Below are 21,415 nucleotides of genomic sequence, written 5' to 3' on the forward strand. Positions count from 1 at the left end.
GAACCTTTTTCACTTATCTACTTTAGTGTAATATGCAAACCATTTTGTTATCATTATATAAAAGGTCATCAGTACAGCAACATAGCCATCCTCTAATAATCAGATGTTATAGTGATTTCACCAAAAAATTCAAATTTTAATAGACATGAATTTCTATCAAGTAAGAAATCTAAGATTTTGCAGCTGAAGGGTTACAGCTCCCCATGTATGTTCATGTTCACAGGTTGTACTCTGAAATGTGTTCCTACTTGTGCTCTGCCTTTACACTCTAATAAATACATTATCGCCAGTGGGAGTGACCAATTGTTTTTGAGGGGAAAAAAAGAAAAAAATTTTATAGACAAGTAAGCCTATTACTCTTGGTCTATTATGCAGACTATGGGCCACTTCAGAAGGTTGCCAGGCCTTTAGTCAACAGGGCCTCTCTGATTTCTTTGGGGAACCTAGCCAAACCAACTATCTGGGAACAATTATTGTATCAACCACTGTCTTCAATCTTTTTTTGGAATAAAACCAAAACATTAAATATAAAATAATTATTAACAGTACTTTCCTCCCTTCCAAAGTGCCCATCATTTACTGAAAAAGCACCAGCTGAAATTATGTAATTCAAGACTCAACAGAACACTAGAAGCAAAAGTTAATACTGACAAAATGTCATTTAAATCTGTAATTCATGTGCACCCATTTTTCCCACTGTAAAAATGGGGATAACACTATCTGACTTGCAGGACTGTAGTGAAGATTAAATGAGGAAATGTGGATTACTAAACATCACATTGTAAGTGTTAAAAAATATTATTTCTTTATAAAAATCTTAATCAATATAGTGGTTTACACTAAATGCTAAGAAAAATGTTCAATTAGTGCATAAGAAGCATCAAAATGGAAGTAAGCTGAGTCCTTATTTGAAAGGAGCCTGCAGGGCACATGCATAGTCACCATATCAACTGACCTGTCTCTGAAAAATCAAAGCATAAATTAAATAAATAGTACTTTATACCTTAATTTTACTGCAGATGTAGCTATAAAACAGGTAATGATGACAAGCAGCATTATTTATCTCTCAGTAATTGGTAGATAATATAACACATTTTCCTCATATTTTAATGATAAGAGTATTCTTATAAATCAAGTCTTATACCACTTTTAGGACATAATTAAGAACTTAGGTGTTATTTAGTAGGTAAATAATTAACTCTGTAGGTATTTTCACACATATTATCTCCTTCAATCTTTCCAAGAATCCTGTGAGCTAGGTGGTATTATTAATTTTCCAGGTGGTGTTTTTAACAGCATTTTGAAAATGGGAAAACTGAGATTCAGAGAAACTTTTCTCAAGATCATATAACTACTAGGAGACCAGACTAAAACCTCAATTTAGCTTTTCTCATTCCCAATCTGAATCCAAGTGTGCCCCTAACATTTGTAAGACCAAGGGCAGTATACAAATGTAGGTAGTACCTCTGCTGTCTTGTAGTACACCCAGAGGGGCCTCATGTGTATGTGGCTAGACTGTCCATCCTATACACTCATCTTTTTCCCTGTGCCTTCCCTCTATCCAGCTGTACCATGGTCACGACCCTTGACCACCCATGGAGTGCACACACTGGCAGCACAATCTACCCACTGGAGGATGAACTCAGGGAAAAGCCCATGCAGGACCTAGAGAAAAGCTTGGGATTTGGCCAAAGAAATATAGGGTTTAGACAATTGGAGCATGGTCTAGTTTGAAGGTAAAGGGTGTGGGCTACAGGCTGGCAAATCCCCTTGGACCTGCAGATCTCTTACCCTTAGAGAAGGGAGCTCTTATAAGAATATACCCAGGGCAGGGGGCCCAGTTTCCCAGGCCTAAGGATTCCACTGTCCAAACTTCTGTTTTATAAGGAACTCCAATATAATCTGCACATCTAAAATCTTAATCTAGCTTCTTTTTTTAAGGGTAGAACTTTTTATTTTTATTTATTCATTTTAGAAAGAGAAGAGAGAGAGAGAGAGAGAAGGGCGAGAAGAGCAGTTAGCATTAACTACCGTATGTGCCTTCATTAGGCAAGCCCAGGGTTTTGAAACAGCGACGACAGTGTACCAGGTCAATGCTTTATCCACTGCGCCACCAAAGGTCAGGCAATCTAGCTTCCTCTTAAAGGAGTAAATTCTCAAACCAATACTTCTTTTAATCAAATAAAATCTTACCTTTACTCCTGAAACAATTACTCCATCTGCTGATTTAACCATGTTTTTAAAGAAATCTTCAAGTTTTTCTTTTTTATTTTTACCTCGCACACTCAACTGAAAGAAAAGTAAATAGAAGTTAGTATTTTTAAAAAATCAGAAATGGAAAATAATGCCTCCATTATTCTCTGATGTCAAAATGGCAATCTCAAAAGGATCTCAGTTTCTAAACATAATAAAGTTGCAATTTCATCATGTATACCAGTGATTTTCAAACCTAAGGGAATTAAAGAAAAGTTTGGCATCACCCTCAAGATTCAGATTTAGCTGACCTACAATAAGGCCTAGATATCTCAAATGTTATAAGTATATTTAATAATTCTATTGCAAGTAGCCCTCTCATCATATTGTCAAGCACTGCTATGTAATATAAAGACAATTAAATTTTGATTCAGGAGTTCCTTTAAACATAAAATTTACTGATGTACAATATACTAATATATGATTCTGTGAAAGCTCTGAAAATTTATTCTGCAAACTCTTCTCTCTAAATTCATCCAAATATCCTCTTCTGTCCTATTTTTGGTGTCAGTAACTTCTAGTATAAGAGACATAAAGATGACTTTCAGCGGCATGAATGGTTATCTAAAGGCAAATTACTTTACCACTCGCTGCATCAGGGTGCAGCAAGATCATTTCCTTACCAACTGGCACGGCTGCAATGCTTGCTCATTTTTGCGTAAATCATTTATATATCTCTATCACTACCCCTTAGCTTTTTCCTGATCCTAAATTCAACTGTCTACATCATATCCTTACAAGGAGATTCTGCTAATCTCAGATTAGATGAATCTAAAACAGAACTCATTGTAATCTAAACTCCAAATGTTTCCTCTTCCTGATTCCCTATTCATGGCCCCACCATGCAACTAGTTTCTCACACTCCTATATATTCCTGAAAAACCCCATTCCTCTCATTAAACATCCTGAAATAATCTACAACTTGCTTCTTTCTCTCACAACTCAAATTCTACCAGCAAATGTTTGAAATCTGTCCTTTATTTTACTATTGTCCTAGTAAATGTCCTCATTATCTTTTTTTTTTTTTTTTTTTTTTTTTGCATTTTTCTGAAGCTGGAAACAGGGAGAGACAGTCAGACAGACTCCCGCATGCGCCCGACAGGGATCCACCCGGCACGCCCACCATGGGGCGACGCTCTGCCCACCAGGGGGCGATGCTCTGCCCATCCTGGGGGTCGCCATGTTGCGACCAGAGCCACTCTAGCGCCTGGGGCAGAGGCCACAGAGCCATCCCCAGCGCCCGGGCCATCTTTGCTCCAATGGAGCCTTGGCTGCGGGAGGGGAAGAGAGAGACAGAGAGGAAAGCGCGGCGGAGGGGTGGAGAAGCAAATGGGCGCTTCTCCTGTGTGCCCTGGCCGGGAATCGAACCCGGGTCCTCCGCACGCTAGGCCGACGCTCTACCGCTGAGCCAACCGGCCAGGGCTCCTCATTATCTTTTGCCTAGACTACTGCATGGAACTAGAAGTTAATAATTTTCACCTTGATCCAATCCATTTTGATGCTTTCAGATAACTTTCTAAAACCAAATTTTGAGCATCTCTTCCTTAGTCAATAACTGTTTACAGCGTTTCACTATGTTCAGAGAATAAAAGCCAATCCATCTCCTTAGTATGGCATTCAAAACTGTCAACAATTTGATTCAACTTATCTTTCTACCTAACTCACTACCCCCACAGAATCTTATGTTCAAAATAGTTCTCAAAAGCAGCTCTGGACTTTTAGGTTCCTCTGTACCTGAAATGAGACATCCCTTCTTGCTAAAACTGCTATTTAGTCTTGAACATCCAAATGGAAAGTCATCTCTTCATTTAACCCTTCCAAGTTAGAATTCACAACTCTATCTTTAGGCCTCCCAACACACACTGATTTTTTTAAACTGCATTTCTGAATATTGATTAATTCATTCATTTACTCATTTAGCAAACCAATAACAAATGTACTTTATAGTCATGCATTATGCTATGTGCTAAGAATACAAAGATGATTAAGAAGTGGCCCCTGCTCTCCCCCCCCCCCCGAAGTTAGAAGCGGGGAGGCAGTCAGGCAGACTCCAGCATGTGCCTGACTGGGATCCACCAGGCATGCCACCAGGGGGCATTGCTCCGTTGTGGCTGGAGCCATTCAAGTACTTGAGGCAGAGGCCATAGAGCCATCCTCAGCGCCAAGGCCAACCCTGCTCCAGTGGAGCCTTGGCTATGGGAGGGGAAGAGAGACAGAGAGAGAGAAAAGGAGAGGAGGAAGGATGGAGAAGCAGATGGGTGCTTCTCCCGTGTGCCCTGACTGGGATTCCAACCTAGAATTTCCACATGCCAGGCCTACGCTCTACCGTTAAGCCAACCGGCCAGGGTGGCCCCTGCTCTTAAAGTGACTTATGGTATAGAGGACAATATAGAGAAGTAAGCATATGATGACTAAGCATCAAGTGTGAGGAGTATGTTAGAGGTACCCATAGCGCAGCAGGGGAGCATTCAAAGAACTTAATACAGACTCAGAGAATGAGAAAGAAAAGACAGACTAAACACTGAATGAAGAGTTAGGGGCAGCTTCAATCACCCAGATAAGTACTATGAGTGTCAGAACTAATCTTTAGGTTGGTGGTAGAAGGGAATGGACACATTCCTAATATAATAAAGAAGTAAAACAGATGGGATTTGGTGACTCCTGAGAGGAAGAGGGAGTAGAAGGAGTTATGAGTAATTTTCAGGTTTTAAGGAATTTGGAGGTAAATGGTACCTTCTATGAAACAAAGAACATAAAAGGAGGTGTGGGTTTTAAAGATGAGTTCAATTAAGGTTAAAATGCCAAGGGGACATCTAAATGGAGCTTTTCAGGAGGGAGTGATACAGATTTATAAATTGACAGCACAGCGCCTGACCAGGTGGTGGCACAGTGGACAGAGTGTTGGACTAGGATGTAGAGGACCCAAGTTCGAGATCCTGAGGCCTGAGGTCGCCAGCTTGAGCGCGGGCTCATCTGGTTTGAGAAAGGCTCACCAGCTTGAGCCCAAGGTTGCTGGCTTGAGCAAGGGGTGTCGGGAGCCGATCCACTAATGCTGGCTAACTAGGTCACAGCAGGAGAAGATCCACAACTGCTGGTTGACAAAGTCACAGCAAAAGAAGATGGTCACCGCAGTAAAGACCAACAGCTGCGGGTTGACAAAGTCACTGCAAAGGAAAGGCACAACGATACTTCCCCCTTTAATCTTTTGAATTAATCTGGCCTTATATTCCCCCCTTTTCTGGGTGTGTGCTATTATTTATGGCACAGGGATAATAGTACCATGCTTTCCCTGTAGATTTGTAGTAATTTCTTTGGAAGTGAGACAGAAGGTGTAAGTTCCACAGAAAAGCCTGTAAGCCCCTTGAACTGGGCTCATAAACATAAGAGGCTGGCCATGATATCCCTCATAAAGGGTTAAGTTTGTAGGAGAATTTCTTCTTATTACTCATGTTAGAAAGAATAAAGTTAGAACTTAACTAGTATATGAATATAGTAAATAAATAAAGTTTAACTAGACATTAGAATCTTAGGTAAAGTGTAGTGGAGTGGCCTGTTGCGTGGCCTTGGATGGGAGTGCAGCTGGCAAGTAAAGAATGTTTTGTTAAAAGACTTGTTTTGTCACTGAAGGCAGTTGCTGGGCTTTTCTCAGTAAAACATTCTCATGAGATTTTTGTATTTTCCAAGAATAAGGAGAGGAATGTGGTGGGATTCATAGCAGCAATAGCAATTAATGCCTTCCGATATTATGTTGCTACTAAGCTATCTTGCAGGTGCACTCTATGTATCTTTAAGTAAAAGTTACTCTTAATACTATGTTAGTTTCTTAAATATCAAGCCTTTTGTAGTCTTGTGGGAAAAGAACTAGGACACTACATGAACTCAAGGCTATTTGCCTGAGCAAGCAGTGGTCCTTTGCTAGTCCTTGATGATTTCGTCTGCTCTTTCTGCGCCCTTGACTCACAACAACAGTAAAATAGAGTTATTAATTAGTACTAATCTTTTAGAAGTTTGTACCAATATTGTTATTACTATTCAAGTTATTGTATAACTGTACTTTGAATAACTTACCACCTGACTTGTAGCTTATAGATATGAATTAACTGTTATCTGGAAATATGTAACCATAGTGAAACTAAAACAATGATGTATTCAAAATACCATGTAATTGTAACTTAGTGTGTGTGCATAAAAAGTAATGTTAGGCCAGCCATTGAGAGAGATGCCTGGCAGTAAATGCTAACTAGAGAATAAAGAGAAAGAAAAGAATTCGGCTCTCTCACTCAATTTTCACCGACGCCGTCTCTTCCTGTGGGACCCCTGGATCCCCCCGGGGCTGGACCCCGGCAAAGGGGGTCACTTGGTCTGCTGTAGCTCCCCCATCCGCAAAGCATGTATGAGAAAGCAATCAATGAACTAAGGTGCTGCAACAAAGAATTGATGCTTCTCATCTCTCTCCCTTCCTGTCTGTCTGTCTCTATCTGTCCCTCTCTTTGACTCTGTCTCTGTCACAAAAATAAATAAATAAATAAATAAATAAATAAATAAATAAATAGATAGATAGATAGATAGCACAGTAGAGTATCTGAAGCTATGGGTGTAAATGAGATCGCTTAGGGGTAATTTATGGAATCAGAAGTCTAAAGGAGACCTGACCTGTGGAGGCGTAGTGGATGAAAGCATCGACCTGGAACACTGAGGTCGCTGGTTCAAAACCCTGGCTTGCCTGGTCAAGGCACATATGGGAGTTGATGCTTCCTCCTCCTCCCCCCACTTCTCTCTCTCTCGTTCTCCTTTCTAAAGTGAATAAATAAAATCTTACAAAATAAAAGAAGTCTAAAAGAACTCCTAGACTTTTCTTTTTTTCTTATTGATTTGAGAGCAAGAGAAAGAGACAGAAAGGGTGAGGGGGAGGGAGGGATGGAGGGAGGGGGAGAGAGAGAGAGAGAGAGAGGATAGAGATGAGAAGCATCAACTCATAGTTATGTCACTTCAGTTGTTCCCTTACTGCTTCTCATACATGTCTTGACCAAAGGGCTCAAGATGAGCCAGTGACCCCTTGCTCAAGCCATTGACTCTGAGCTCAAGCCAGAGACCTTGGGCTTAATACTCTACACTCAAGCTAGCAACCTCAGGGTTTCAAACCTGAGTCTTCAGCATCCCAGGCCAATGCTCTATCCAGGCAACACCACCTGGTCAGGTTAGGTTAAATACTTTATCTATTGTTAAGTAGACTCAAACTATATCTACCACTATAGAAAGAGAAGGTGTACAGCTACATAAGCAATACTAAATACAACCATTCATCATAGCAATGACTATTTCTCACACAACTAAAGGCTGAAACAAACTTTTCCAGGCATCACAGATACCTCATGCCCTATTCAGACTTCAAGACACCCTACCCTAGCTCTACTTGAATAGCTTATCAATAACATGAGTCTCTGAAACATAGATAATAGAACAGCACATACAGATTTCTTTCCCAAGCACAACTGAACTTAACCTGAGAAAAAGCAGTAGAAACACGATTTTAAAAAATCTTTTATTTTGGAGCCTATAATATACAACCATTAATAAACTTGCTATTAGCCAATCAAAGAATATTTCCAAAACACTTTCTAGTACATTTTTTTTGGGGGGGGGCCTTCCGGCAAACGCCGGAAGACCTACTAGACAAATTCAAAAAGAGCTGTAAGCACTTCTAGTACATTTTTTTAGGCTTTCTCCAAAATATCAATTACTGATATTAAAATGGTTATCATAATGCATCAACATCATCATCTTTATTAAGCATACAGAGTAGGTTAAATACTGTACTTACCTCCTCCCATAACCACTTCAAAATTACAACTAAATTACAGAACAAACATCCCTAAGAACTGCCTAAAGTCTAGCTGAAGAGAAGTCTGATAACTAAGGATATATAGAAGAAGCCACATGGAGACTGGGAGGAGGGGTGGAGACACAAAACAAGTTGGTCCCACACCCACATGTGGCAAATAAAAATTGGGAGAGATATCTCCATTGAGAAGTCCCCCTGAGGAGGGATAGTCCTAGCTCCACATCATATTTCTAGTGCTGGGAAGTCCCCATAGCTTCTGGCTGTGAAAACCAGTAGAAATTGTGGCTGAGTGAATATGAGGGCTGCAGGAGTCCAAAGTTTCTGTCTCTCTCTTTTTTTTTGACAGAGACAGAGAGAGTCAGAGAGAGGGACAGATAGGGACAGACAGGAAGGGAGAGAGATAAGAAGCATCAATTCTTCATTGCAGCTCCTTAGTTGTTCAGTGATTGTTTTCTCATATGTGCCTTGACCGGGGGCTACAGCAGAGCAAGTGACCCACTGCTTAAGCCAGCAACCTTGGGCTCAAGCCAGCAACCATGGGTTCATGTCTATGATTCCACGCTCAAGCTGGTGATCCCACACTCAAGCCAGTGACTCGGCACTCAAGCTGGATGAGACTGTGCTCAAGTCAGCGACCTCGGGGTTTTGAACCTTGGTCCTCTGCGGCCCAGTCTGATGCTCTATCCACTGTACCACCACCTGGTCAAGCCCAAGTTTTTTTCTTAAAGGACGTGTGCATGGACTTACTCATTCAATTTGAGCTCCAGTGGAGCAGCAGCTTGAAAGGCACCAGGACATACAGGGAGGAACTGAATTGTCTGGCTTTGAGACGAGAGCTGGTGGGAAAGTTTTCTCTCCGACTAAAGTGCTGGGGGAAGCCATTGTTCTTTTGCTGAGCCCTGTTCCTGTAGACAAAGGTTGGCACCATAACTGAGTTTCCATCAACCTGGCTAATACTATTTACAGGGCCCTGGTGATTCCCTGAGTGCCCTCCCCATCCAATTTGTGGGCCCACTCAAGCTACTTCCAGTGGCTTTTCCATAAAAATGGCCTGTCTGGGCTCATGCTGCAGACTTTCCAAAAATCTCTCAAGCGTTCACAAACCTCAAACAAGCAGTGTGCCCTATACTTCTTGCTAAGCAACCCCAATTCCAGCATTAGTGGCAGCTGAACTCAGTTCGTAGCTTAGTGTCTCCCAGGCACATCCAAACCCAGGACAAGTGGTAATCATCTGCAGATTAGTTTGTAGCTCATATCAGATGGCCCTGGGCAGAATGCAGGCAGCAGTTGACTTAGGCCTGCACCTCCCAAGAGGCCACAGAACCAACATATCTGGTGGCCATTTGCTGACCATACCAGAGTACCATCCAACCACCTCCACAAATACCACACTCAAAGGGCAGACTTGGCAGGCATTAAAGTCCCACTAAAGTGAATCCTGCTAAGGAGGAGAACCAACCCCTGCACAATAGCTCCTCCACTGTAGTCACTACCAGTCCTCAGAACCAATCAGTCTGAAGGTCAATCCCTCCAAACAGCAATCAAGGCTCAACTACAAGAATAGGACATACATAACCCACACAAGGGACACACTTGGAACACCTGGCTCAGGTGACCAGGGAGATTATGCCAGTGGGCCCCAGGATACCTACTACATAGAACCACTCTACCAAGACCAGGAGATGTAACAGTTCTACCTAATACATAGAAACAAACAGAGGGCTGCCAAAATGAAGAGACAAAAAAAAAAAAAAGTCACAAATGCAAATATAGGAGATATCTCCAGAAAAATAACTAAATGAAATAAGGGCAATCTGTATCAATCTGATACAGAGTTCAAACCAATGGTTATAAGGATACTCAAGAACTTAGTGAAAAAGCATTACAAAGAACACAGAAACCATAAAAAAAAAAGAACTAATCAAAAATGAAGAATACAATAATTGAAATAAAGAACACATTACAGGGAATTAACACTGAAGCAGAGGATCAAATCGGTGATTTGGAAGATGAGAGCGCAGAAAACAATCAGAACAACAAAAAGAAAAAACAATCTGACCAGGCAGACCCATCTACTCTTGACTCTAACCATGGCCCTGAAGCAAACTGCTTGAAGAATCTGAGTTCCAGTGATTACAGGTGGGAAATTTCTGAAATATGTCCATATTCAAGTGGACATATAGAAGCTCAACTAAAAAATTGTGGACTGACATGACACCTGGATTGAGAAAAAAAAAAAAGGAATTAAGACTCAAACTCTGGAGGAACTACAGTGAAGACTCACAACATGTGAAATTCCTTAAATAAAAATTTATTAACTTTAAATAATTGTACCTATGAAAAAAGAATCTGAAAAAATGAGGATAATTTAAGGGGCCTCTGGGATATCATCAAGTGTACCAACATTTGGGGTACCAGAAGGAGAAGAGAGAGCACAAGGAACTGAAAACCTATTTGAAATAATAATAGGGAAGAAAACTTCTCTAACCTGGTGAAAGAAATAGACATACAAGTCTAGGAAGTACAGAGAGTCCCAAACAAGATGAACCCAAAGAGGACCACACCAAGACACTTCATAAATAAAATGGCAAAGATTAAAGACAGAGAGAGAATCTTAAAAGCAGCAAGAAAAAAGCAGTCAGCTACGTACAAGGGAGCTCCCATTGACTATCAGTTGATTTCTCAAAGGAAACTTTGCAGGTCAGAAGGGACTGCCATGAAATATTTCATGTGATAAAAAGCAAAGACCCTCAACCAAGATTACTCTACCTATCAACGCTATCATTTAGGATCAAAAGATGAAGAGCTTCCCAGCCAAGAAAAAGCTAAAGTAGCTCATCACCACCAAACCAGTATTACATGAAATGTTAAAGGGATTTTAAGAAGAAAAAAAATAAAAAATACAAGTAATAAAATGGCAATAACAATATACCTATCAACATTACTTTAAATGTAAATGGATTCAATGCTCCAGTCAAAAGACATAAGGTGTAGTGACGTCACGGAAATGGCGCCGTGAGCAGCGCGTCCGACAGATCTCCCCTAAATCACAACAAATTTATCAACTAGAAACAGAAAAATTTATCCTCGGAGCATTCTGGAGTTCCACACAAACTGAAAGCGAAAGGACTGTTATCACTTGAATCTGAGAGAGGAGGGCGTGGAGGAAGCTACCGCAGCGACGTTCATTCAAGCCGCGAGGGAGTGCGCCTGTGGTGAGTCAGCCCACACTCGGGAGCCGCGAGCAGCCCCGGGCGTGCGCCCCGTACGGTTGCAGAGCGAGCACCGCCCACACTCCGGAGCAGCGAGCAGCCGCCAGCACGCACCCGGTCTGGTTGCAGGGCAAGCACCGCTAACGTTCCCAGCGGCCGGCACACTGCGAGTGAGAGTCGCCAGCCACCGGTGCCCGGAGCGCCCCATTCGCGCGCGTGCCCTGGGCATTCCACGCGCCCAGAGCGCCTTACTGGCCCGCACACCCAGGGTGCCCCATTATCCTGCGCCTGGTGCGATTCAGCCGCCAGCGGCAGGGCGAGCGGGAGAGGCACCAGGGTGGTCTTCTACTTGGGAGATTCTCTCCGTGGGCGGGGCACCTCACCCAGCCATTCAAGCTAACAATCAAGCGTTGGGGGAGGGGCGCGCGCAGGCAGCCTAAAATACCTTCGGGAGCACAGCTGCGACCCAATCACTGAAATTAGTTTAACCCATGAAATCTGCGCACCCTCGGTTCTAATTGATAAGATCTCTCTCAGTTCAGCGATCCAAGACAAGAGGCGTGATATTTTTTAGTGCCTCTCGCTAAAGGGGCAGGGGCAACTTCTGATTGATAGAGCCTCCATATTCAGGGATAAACGCTAACAAGAGGGACTTGGCAGATAATAAGATCTACACTAGTCGCAAGCAGAGACTAGTGCCTCTTCTTCCCAGCCAAAACAGGCTACAAAGTGTGGAAAGCCTGGGTTGAGAGGTCCAACTGAATGCTAGGCGCTGAACAGTCACCTTGACAACAATTGACTCCCACCCCCGCCTGATTACACTGGAGGCCCTGACTGCCAGAGCCTTTCCCAAAGCCTTGCACTGAGTGGGGATAGAGTGGGGACTTCCCAGCTCTTTGAGCCTCTTACTCCCCAGGCAGAAACAGTTGCAGCCTTATAGCTGGATCATCAGGCTGCTAATTCAGGAAGGGGAGACTAGGAGAGAGACTCCAGGAAAGCAAACTCTCTCATCGTTGGACCCTGCAAACGCCAACAAGCCTTGACTACCAGCAAGACTAAAGCCAATTATATGACATTGCCATAGAATCCCATCAACTGCAAATCCCTACCTAAGTGTGACACAGGGGCAGAGCCTGGGGTACAGAGTCACCGACCAGGAAGAGGGAGAGAAAAGAAAAAGGAAGAAGTTAACCTCTCAAAATCAAGAAAAATCCACAGACTTTACAACTTGTTCCACTAATTTTTTTTTTGTTGTTGTTTCTTCTATCTTATTGCCTTTATTTCCTCCACCTCGGTCCTTCTATTCTCTGCCCATCTTATGCTTCCCTTTTCTTGAACTACACTATCCATAACTGTTACATTTTATTTCTCTTCTTCATCCTCACCCTCCTTTAAGGTTATACTCCAAAACACTTAACTCTCACTCTCTCCTCTTTTGTGCTTTTTTTGATTTGCTTTATTTTGTTTTTTTCTCTTCCTTTTTTATTTCTTCCTTCGTTTTTCTCTTTTTCTTATTTTTTCCTTTCTATTCATTTTTTCTTTTCTCGTTTTACTTTCCTCCCATTTAATCCTCAATCACGAACAAATTAGTTAATTTGGGACTCAAGGCTTTTTTTGGCTTTATTTTTCTTTTTTGCTTTTGTTTTTGTTTTTTTCTTGTTTGTTTATTTTTGTGGCATTTTGGGTCCTCCCAACCCAAGGTCTCCATTGTATTTAGTCTTTGCTCCACTTAATACAACAGATTTTTACTTATTATTTTTATTTTTTTCTTCTTTATTATTCTTTTTTTGGTCCATTTTTCTGGTTCCCTCTTATCCCTCTCATTATATCTCTTAGTTGACCATCACGTACAAGCAAATCATCTTATGCTTGTCTAAAATTTTCTTTCTTTTATTTATTTATTTATTTATTTTTGCATTTAGTAGGTCCCTACTCCCTTTTTTTGCCCCTTGAATTCTTCACCCCAAATCAGGCCCTCCATTATAGGCACGATATTTCCCTGAGGAGGGGAGAGGAGGGAAAGAAAAGAAAGAAAAAAAGGGGGAAATAATAAATTATTACTGTTTTTTTTTTGTGGGGTGTTTTACCTTTTTTTATTTTTATTTTTTTATTTTTATTTTTTACTTTTTACTCTTTATTAATTCTAATTAGTGCTATCAACAAGACCACCCTCAGATGCCAATAAGAAAGAGGAAATCGAGGCCCTGGCCGGTTGGCTCAGCGGTAGAGCGTCGGCCTAGCGTGCGGAGGACCCGGGTTCGATTCCCGGCCAGGGCACACAGGAGAAGTGCCCATTTGCTTCTCCACCCTTCCGCCGCGCTTTCCTCTCTGTCTCTCTCTTCCCCTCCCGCAGCCAAGGCTCCATTGGAGCAAAGATGGCCCGGGCGCTGGGGATGGCTCTGTGGCCTCTGCCTCAGGCGCTAGAGTGGCTCTGGTCGCAACATGGCGACGCCCAGGATGGGCAGAGCATCGCCCCCTGGTGGGCAGAGCGTCGCCCCCTGGTGGGCGTGCCGGGTGGATCCCGGTCGGGCGCATGCGGGAGTCTGTCTGACTGTCTCTCCCTGTTTCCAGCTTCAGAAAAATGGAAAAAAAAAAGAAAAAAAAAAAAAAAAGAAAGAGGAAATCGAATATTATGGATACAAAAGAAAGAGAGGTAACACAAATAGATGTGGAAAAATCTATGGAGAAAAGACTTAACATATTGGAAGCCTTGGAGCTAAATGATAGAGAATTTAAAATAGAAATCTTAAAAATACTCAGAGAGATACAAGAAAACACAGAAAGGCAATATAGGGAGATCAGAAAACAACTCAATGAACACAAAGAATATATTACCAAGGAAATTGAAACTATAAAAACAAATCAAACAGAAATGAAAAACTCAATTCACGAGCTGAAAAACGAGGTAACAAGCTTAGCTAACAGAACAGCCCAGATTGAAGATAGGATTAGTGAAATAGAAGACAAACAACTTGAGGCACAACAGAGAGAAGAAGAAAGAGACTCAAAAATAATAAAAAACGAGAAAGCCCTACAGGAATTGTCTGACTCCATCAGAAAGAATAACATAAGAATAATAGGTATATCAGAGGGAGAAGAGAAAGAAAATGGAATGGAGAATATACTCAAACAAATAATAGACGAGAACTTCCCAAGCCGGTGGAAGGAACTAAAGCCTCAAATTCAAGAAGCAAACAGAACACCAAGTTTTCTTAACCCCAACAAACCCACTCCAAGGCACATCATAATAAAGATGACACAAACCAATGACAAAGAAAAAATTCTCAAGGCAGCCAGGGAAAAGAAGAGTACAACATATAAAGGAAGGCCTATTAGATTATCATCAGATTTCTCAGCAGAAACTCTACAAGCTAGAAGAGAGTGGACCCCAATATTTAAAGCCCTGAAAGAGAGGAACTTTCAGCCAAGAATACTATACCCATCAAAGCTATCCTTCAAGTATGAAGGAGATATAAAAACATTCACAAATACAGAAAAGATGAGAGAATTTATCAACAGAAAGCCCCCACTCCAGGAAATACTAAGGGGGGTCTTCCAACCAGATTCAAAGAACAAAAGAAAACAACACCACAAGTAACAGCTCCACCAAGAACACAATAAAACCAAACTTAAACTGTGACAACAAAGGAAAAAAAGGGGGGAGAGGATGGAGATTAACAGTAGCAAAGGATGATGAAGTGCAGAAATACTTATAAGATAGGGTACTACAATGAATATGGTAGGTACCCTTTTCATTACTTAATGGTAACCACCCTTAAAAAAACCACCACAAAAACACTTGACTTAAAAAAGGTAGCAACAGAGGAAAGAAGTATGGAACACAAACAAACAAAAACAAATGATAGAAAAACAAAAGAGAAGAATCAAACTAGATACAAAACTAACAGAAAGCAATTTATAAAATGGCAGTAGGGAACCCACAAGTGTCAATAATTACACTAAATGTAAATGGATTAAACTTACCAATAAAAAGACACAGAGTAGCAGAATGGATTAAAAAAGAAAATCCAACTATATGCTGCCTACAAGAAACACATCTAAGCAACAAGGATAAAAACAAATTCAAAGTGAAAGGCTGGAAAACAATACTCCAAGCAAACAACACCCCAAAAAAAAGCAGGCGTAGCAATACTCATATATAATAATGCTGACTACAAGACAGAAAAAGTACTCAGAGACAAAAATGGTCATTTCATAATGATTAAGGGGAAGTTGAATCAAGAAGACATAACAATCCTTAATATATATGCACCAAACCAAGGAGCACCAAAATATATAAGACAGCTACTTATTGATCTTAAAACAAAAACTAACAAAAATACAATCATACTTGGAGACCTCAATACACCGCTGACGGCTCTAGATCGGTCATCCAAACAGAGAATCAATAAAGATATAGTGGCCTTAAACGATATACTAGAACACCTGGATATGATAGACATCTACAGGACACTTCATCCCAAAGCGACAGAGTATACATTTTTCTCTAGTGTACATGGAACATTCTCAAGAATTGACCATATGTTGGGCCACAAAGACAATATCAGCAAATTTAGAAAAATTGAAATTGTACCAAGCATATTTTCTGATCATAAAGCCTTGAAACTAGAATTCAACTGCAAAAAAGAGGGGGAAAAACCCACAAAAATGTGGAAACTAAACAACATACTTCTAAAAAATGAATGGGTCAAAGAAGAAATAAGCGCAGAGATCAAAAGATATATACAGACAAATGAAAATGAAAATACGACATATCAGAATCTCTGGGATGCAGCAAAAGCAGTAATAAGAGGAAAGTTCATATCACTTCAGGCCTATATGAACAAACAAGAGAGAGCCGAAGTAAACCACTTAACTTCACACCTTAAGGAACTAGAAAAAGAAGAACAAAGACAACCCAAAACCAGCCGAAGAAAGGAGATAATAAAAATCAGAGCAGAAATAAATGAAATAGAGAACAGAAAAACTATAGAAAAAATCAATAAAACAAGGAGCTGGTTCTTTGAAAAGATCAACAAAATTGACAAACCCTTGGCAAGACTCACCCAGGAAAAAAGGCACAGGACTCAAATAAATAAAATCCAAAATGAAAGAGGAGAGATCACCACAGACATCATAGATATACAAAGAATTATTGTAGAATACTATGAAAAATTATATGCCACCAAATACAACAATCTAGAAGAAATGGATAAATTCCTAGAACAATACAACCTTCCTAGACTGAGTCATGAAGAAGCAGAAAGCCTAAATAGACCAATCAGCAGGGAGGAAATAGAAAAAACTATTAAAAACCTCCCCAAAAATAAAAGTCCAGGCCCAGACGGTTATACTAGTGAATTCTATCAAACATTCAAAGAAGACTTGGTTCCTATTCTACTCAAAGTCTTCCAAAAAATTGAAGAAGAAGCAATACTTCCAAACACATTTTATGAGGCCAACATAACCCTCATACCAAAACCTGGCAAGGATGGCACAAAGAAAGAAAACTACAGACCAATATCTCTAATGAATACAGATGCTAAAATACTAAACAAAATACTGGCAAACCGAATACAACAACATATTAAAAAAATAATACATCATGATCAAGTGGGATTCATCCCAGAATCTCAAGGATGGTTCAACATACGCAAAACGGTTAACGTAATACACCATATCAACAAAACAAAGAACAAAAACCACATGATCTTATCAATAGATGCAGAAAAGGCTTTTGATAAAATACAACACAATTTTATGTTTAAGACTCTCAACAAAATGGGTATAGAAGGAAAATATCTCAACATGATAAAAGCCATATATGATAAACCATCAGCCAACATCATATTAAACAGCATAAAACTGAGGACTTTCTACCTTAAATCAGGAACAAGACAGGGTTGTCCACTCTCTCCACTCTTATTTAACGTGGTGCTAGAAGTTCTGGCCAGAGCAATCAGACAAGACAAAGAAATAAAAGGCATCCATATCGGAAAAGAAGAAGTAAAGGTATCACTTTTTGCTGATGATATGATCCTATACATCGAAAACCCGAAGGACTCCACAAAAAGATTATTAGAAACAATAAACCAATACAGTAAGGTCGCAGGATACAAAATTAACATACAAAAGTCCATAGCCTTTCTATATGCCAACAATGAAATATTAGAAAACGAACTCAAAAAAATAATCCCCTTCACAATTGCAACAAAAAATATAAAATACCTAGGAATAAACATAACAAAGAATGTAAAGGACCTATATAATGAAAATTACAAAGCATTGTTAAGGGAAATCGAAAAAGATACAATGAGATGGAAAAATATTCCTTGTTCTTGGATAGGAAGAATAAATATAATCAAAATGGCCAAATTACCCAAAGCAATATACAAATTTAATGCAATTCCCATCAAAATCCCTATGAGATTTTTTAAAGAAATGGAACAAAAAATCATCAGATTTATATGGAACTATAAAAAACCCCGAATAGCCAAAACAATCCTAAGGAAAAAGAATGAAGCTGGGGGCATTACAATACCTGACTTTAAACTATATTATAGGGCCACGATAATCAAAACAGCATGGTATTGGCAGAAAAATAGACACTCAGACCAATGGAACAGAATAGAAAGCCCAGAAATAAAACCACATATATATGATCAAATAATCTTTGATAAAGGGGCCAACAACATACAATGGAGAAAAGAAAGCCTCTTCAACAAATGGTGTTGGGAAAACTGGAAAGCCACATGCAAAAGAATGAAACTCGACTATAGCCTGTCCCCGTGTACTAAAATTAATTCAAAATGGATCAAAGACCTAAATATAAGACCTGAAACAATAAAGTACATAGAAGAAGACATAGGTACTAAAATCATGGACCTGGGTTTTAAAGAACATTTTATGAACTTGACTCCAATGGCAAGAGAAGTGAAGGCAAAGATAAATGAATGGGACTACATCAGAATAAAAAGTTTTTGCTCAGCAAGAGAAACTGATATAAAAATAAACAGACAGCCAACTAAATGGGAAATGATATTTACAAACAACAGCTCAGATAAGGGCCTAATATCCAAAATTTACAAAGAACTCATAAAACTCAACAACAAACAAACAAACAATCCCATAAAAAAATGGGAAGAGGACATGAACAGACACTTCTCCCAGGAAGAGATACAAATGGCCAACAGATATATGAAAAGATGCTCAGCTTCATTAGTTATTAGAGAAATGCAAATCAAAACTACAATGAGATACCACCTCACCCCTGTTAGATTAGCTATTATCAACAAGACGGGTAATAGCAAATGTTGGAGAGGCTGTGGAGAAAAAGGAACCCTCATTCACTGTTGGTGGGACTCTAAAGTAGTACAACCATTATGGAGGAAAGTAGGGTGGTTCCTCAAAAAACTGCAAATAGAACTACCTTATGACCCTGCAATCCCTCTACTGGGTATATACCCCAAAACCTCAGAAACATTGATACGTGCAGACACATGTAGCCCCATGTTCACTGCAGCACTGTTCACAGTGGCCAAGACATGGAAACAACCAAAAAGCCCTTCAATAGAAGACTGGATAAAGAAGATGTGGCACATATACACTATGGAATACTACTCAGCCATAAGAAATGATGACATCAGATCATTTACAGCAAAATGCTGGGATCTTGATAACATTATAAGGAGTGAAATAAGTAAATCAGAAAAAAACAAGAACTACATGATTCCATACATTGGTGGAACATAAAAATGAGACTAAGAGACATGGACAAGAGTGTGGTGGTTACCAGGGGTGGGGGGAGGGAGGACATGGGAGGGAGGGAGGGAGAGAGTTAGGGGGAGGGGGAGGGGCACAGAGAACTAGATAGAGGGTGGCGGAGGACAATCTGACTTTGGGCGAGGGGTACGCAACATAAGTTAATGACAAAATAACCTAGACATGTTTTCTTTGAATATATGTACCCTGATTTATTAATGTCATCCCATTACCATTAATAAAAATTTATAAAAAAAAAAAAAAAAAAAGACATAAGGTGGCCTGACCATGCAGTGGTCCCCAACCCCCGAGCTGCAAACCGGTAACGGTCCATGGGCCATTTGATACCGGTCTGTAGAGAAAGAATAAATAACTTACATTATTTCCGTTTCATTTATATTTAAGTCTGAAATGTTTTATTTTTTTTTAAATGACCAGATTCCCTCTGTTACATCCGTCTAAGACTCACTCTTGACGCTTGTCTTGGTCACATAACATCCGTCCCACCCTAAAGGCCGGTCTGTGAAAATATTTTCTGACATTAAACCGGTCCGTGGCCCAAAAAAGGTTGGGGATAGAGCTTCAGACTGGGACACAGAGGACCCACGATCCAAAACCGGAAGTCACCAGCTTAAGCGCGGGCTCACCAGCTTGAGCGTGAGATCATGGACATGACTCCATGGTCGCTGGCTTGAGCCCAAAGGTTGCTGGCTTGAAGCCCAAGGTCACTGGTTTGAGCCCAAGGTCGCTGCTTTCAGCAAAAGTCGCTGACTTGAGCAAGGGGTTAGTCGCTCTGCTCTAGCCCCCTGGGTCAAGGCACATGAGAACGCAATCAACGAACAACTAAGATGCTGCAATGAAGAACTGATGCTTCTCATCTCTTTCCTTTCCTGTCTGTCTGTCTCTATCTCTGTCTCTGTCACACACAAAAAAGACAAGACATAAGGTGGCTGAAGGGATAACAATATAAGACCCTTACATATGCTGCCTACAAGAGACTCACTTCAGATTGAAAGACATACAAAGACTAAAAATAAAGGGATGAAAAAAGATATTTCCTTTTCTTCAATGAGAGGAAGGGAGGCAGAGAGACAGACTCCCACTCATGCCTCACCTGGGTCCACCTGGTAAGCTCACTAGGGGGCAATGCTCTGCCCATCTGGGGCACTGCTCTATTGCTCAACAACCAAGCTCTTCTTAGCACAAGGCAGAGGCTATGCAGCCATCCTCAGTGCCCAGAACCAACTCACTCTAATCGAGCCATGGCTGCAGGGGAAAAAAAGAGAGAAAGAGAGAGAGAGAAAGAGAGAAAGAGAGAAAAAGAGAGAGAGAGAGAGAGAAGAGGGGGGGAAGGGCAGAGAAGCAGATGGGTGCTTCTCCTGTGTGCTCTGACCAGGAATCGAACCAGGGACATCCACAAGCAGTGTCAAAGCTCTACCATTGAGCCAATCAGCCAGGGCTCTTCTGTTTTTTGTTTTTTTTAAGCAAGAGAGAGAGAAAGATGGATAGACAGGGACAGACAGACTGGGAGGGAGAGAGATGAGAAGCATCAATTCATAGTTGCGGCACATTATTGTTCATGGACTGCCTTCTCATTATGTGCCTTGATGGGAGGAGGGGCTTCAGCCAAGCTAGTGATGCCTTGCTCAAGCCAACCACCTTGGGCTTCAAGCCAGAAACCTTTGGGCTCAAGCCAGCAACCATGTGGTCATGTCTATGATCCCATACTCAAGCCAGTGACCTTGAGCTTCAAGCCAGCAACCTTTGGGCTCAAGCCAGCGACCACAGGGTCATGTCTATGATCCCACGCTCAGCCAGCGACCTCGTGCTCATGCTGATGAGTTCACACTTTGGCCAGATAAGCCCACACTCAAGCCGGCGATCTCAAGGTTTTGAACCTGGGTCCTCGGTGTCCCAGACCAACACTCTATCCACTGTGCCACTGCCTGGTCAGGGGAAAAGATATTTCATGAAAATAGAAATGGAAAGGAAAAAAGCTAGCGTAGCAATACTTATACCAGACAAAACAGATTTTAAAACAAAGGTTATAAACAAGAGGCAAAGAAGGATCAAGCAATTCCATTTCAGGGTATTTATTCAAAGAAACCCAAATCACTAAAATAAAAAGACATGTACATCCATATGTTTACTACAGGATTATTTACAATAGCCAGGACATGGAAGCATATATACAATGGACTATAACTCAACCATAAAAAATAATGAAATCTTGCCATCTGCAACAACATGGATGAACCTAGATAGAGGGTACTCTGCTGAGTGAAATAAGTCAGAGAAAGACAAATGCCATATAATTTCACTTATATGTGAAATTTAAAAATGCAAA

At 40.7% G+C, this 21,415-nt stretch overlaps 1 protein-coding gene and 1 non-coding gene across 5 annotated transcripts in view; both read right to left on the reverse strand.

The window, feature by feature from the left end:
* Positions 1-21,415, reverse strand: part of SNX6 (sorting nexin 6) — a 90,386-nt gene that overhangs the window by 41,142 nt on the left and 27,829 nt on the right. For all 4 annotated transcript variants that reach the window (XM_066277714.1, XM_066277715.1, XM_066277716.1 and 1 more), the window contains one exon: positions 2,194-2,289. In XM_066277714.1, the coding sequence (XP_066133811.1) occupies positions 2,194-2,289 (96 nt within the window). The remainder of the gene's footprint in view (positions 1-2,193; positions 2,290-21,415) is intronic.
* LOC136337044 (U7 small nuclear RNA) lies at positions 7,892-7,954 on the reverse strand. The gene has a single exon (XR_010731760.1). It is a non-coding gene; the product is annotated as a U7 small nuclear RNA (small nuclear RNA).

This window comes from Saccopteryx bilineata, chromosome 4 (assembly GCF_036850765.1).
Source record: "Saccopteryx bilineata isolate mSacBil1 chromosome 4, mSacBil1_pri_phased_curated, whole genome shotgun sequence".
Classification (NCBI taxonomy): Eukaryota; Metazoa; Chordata; class Mammalia; order Chiroptera; family Emballonuridae; genus Saccopteryx; species Saccopteryx bilineata.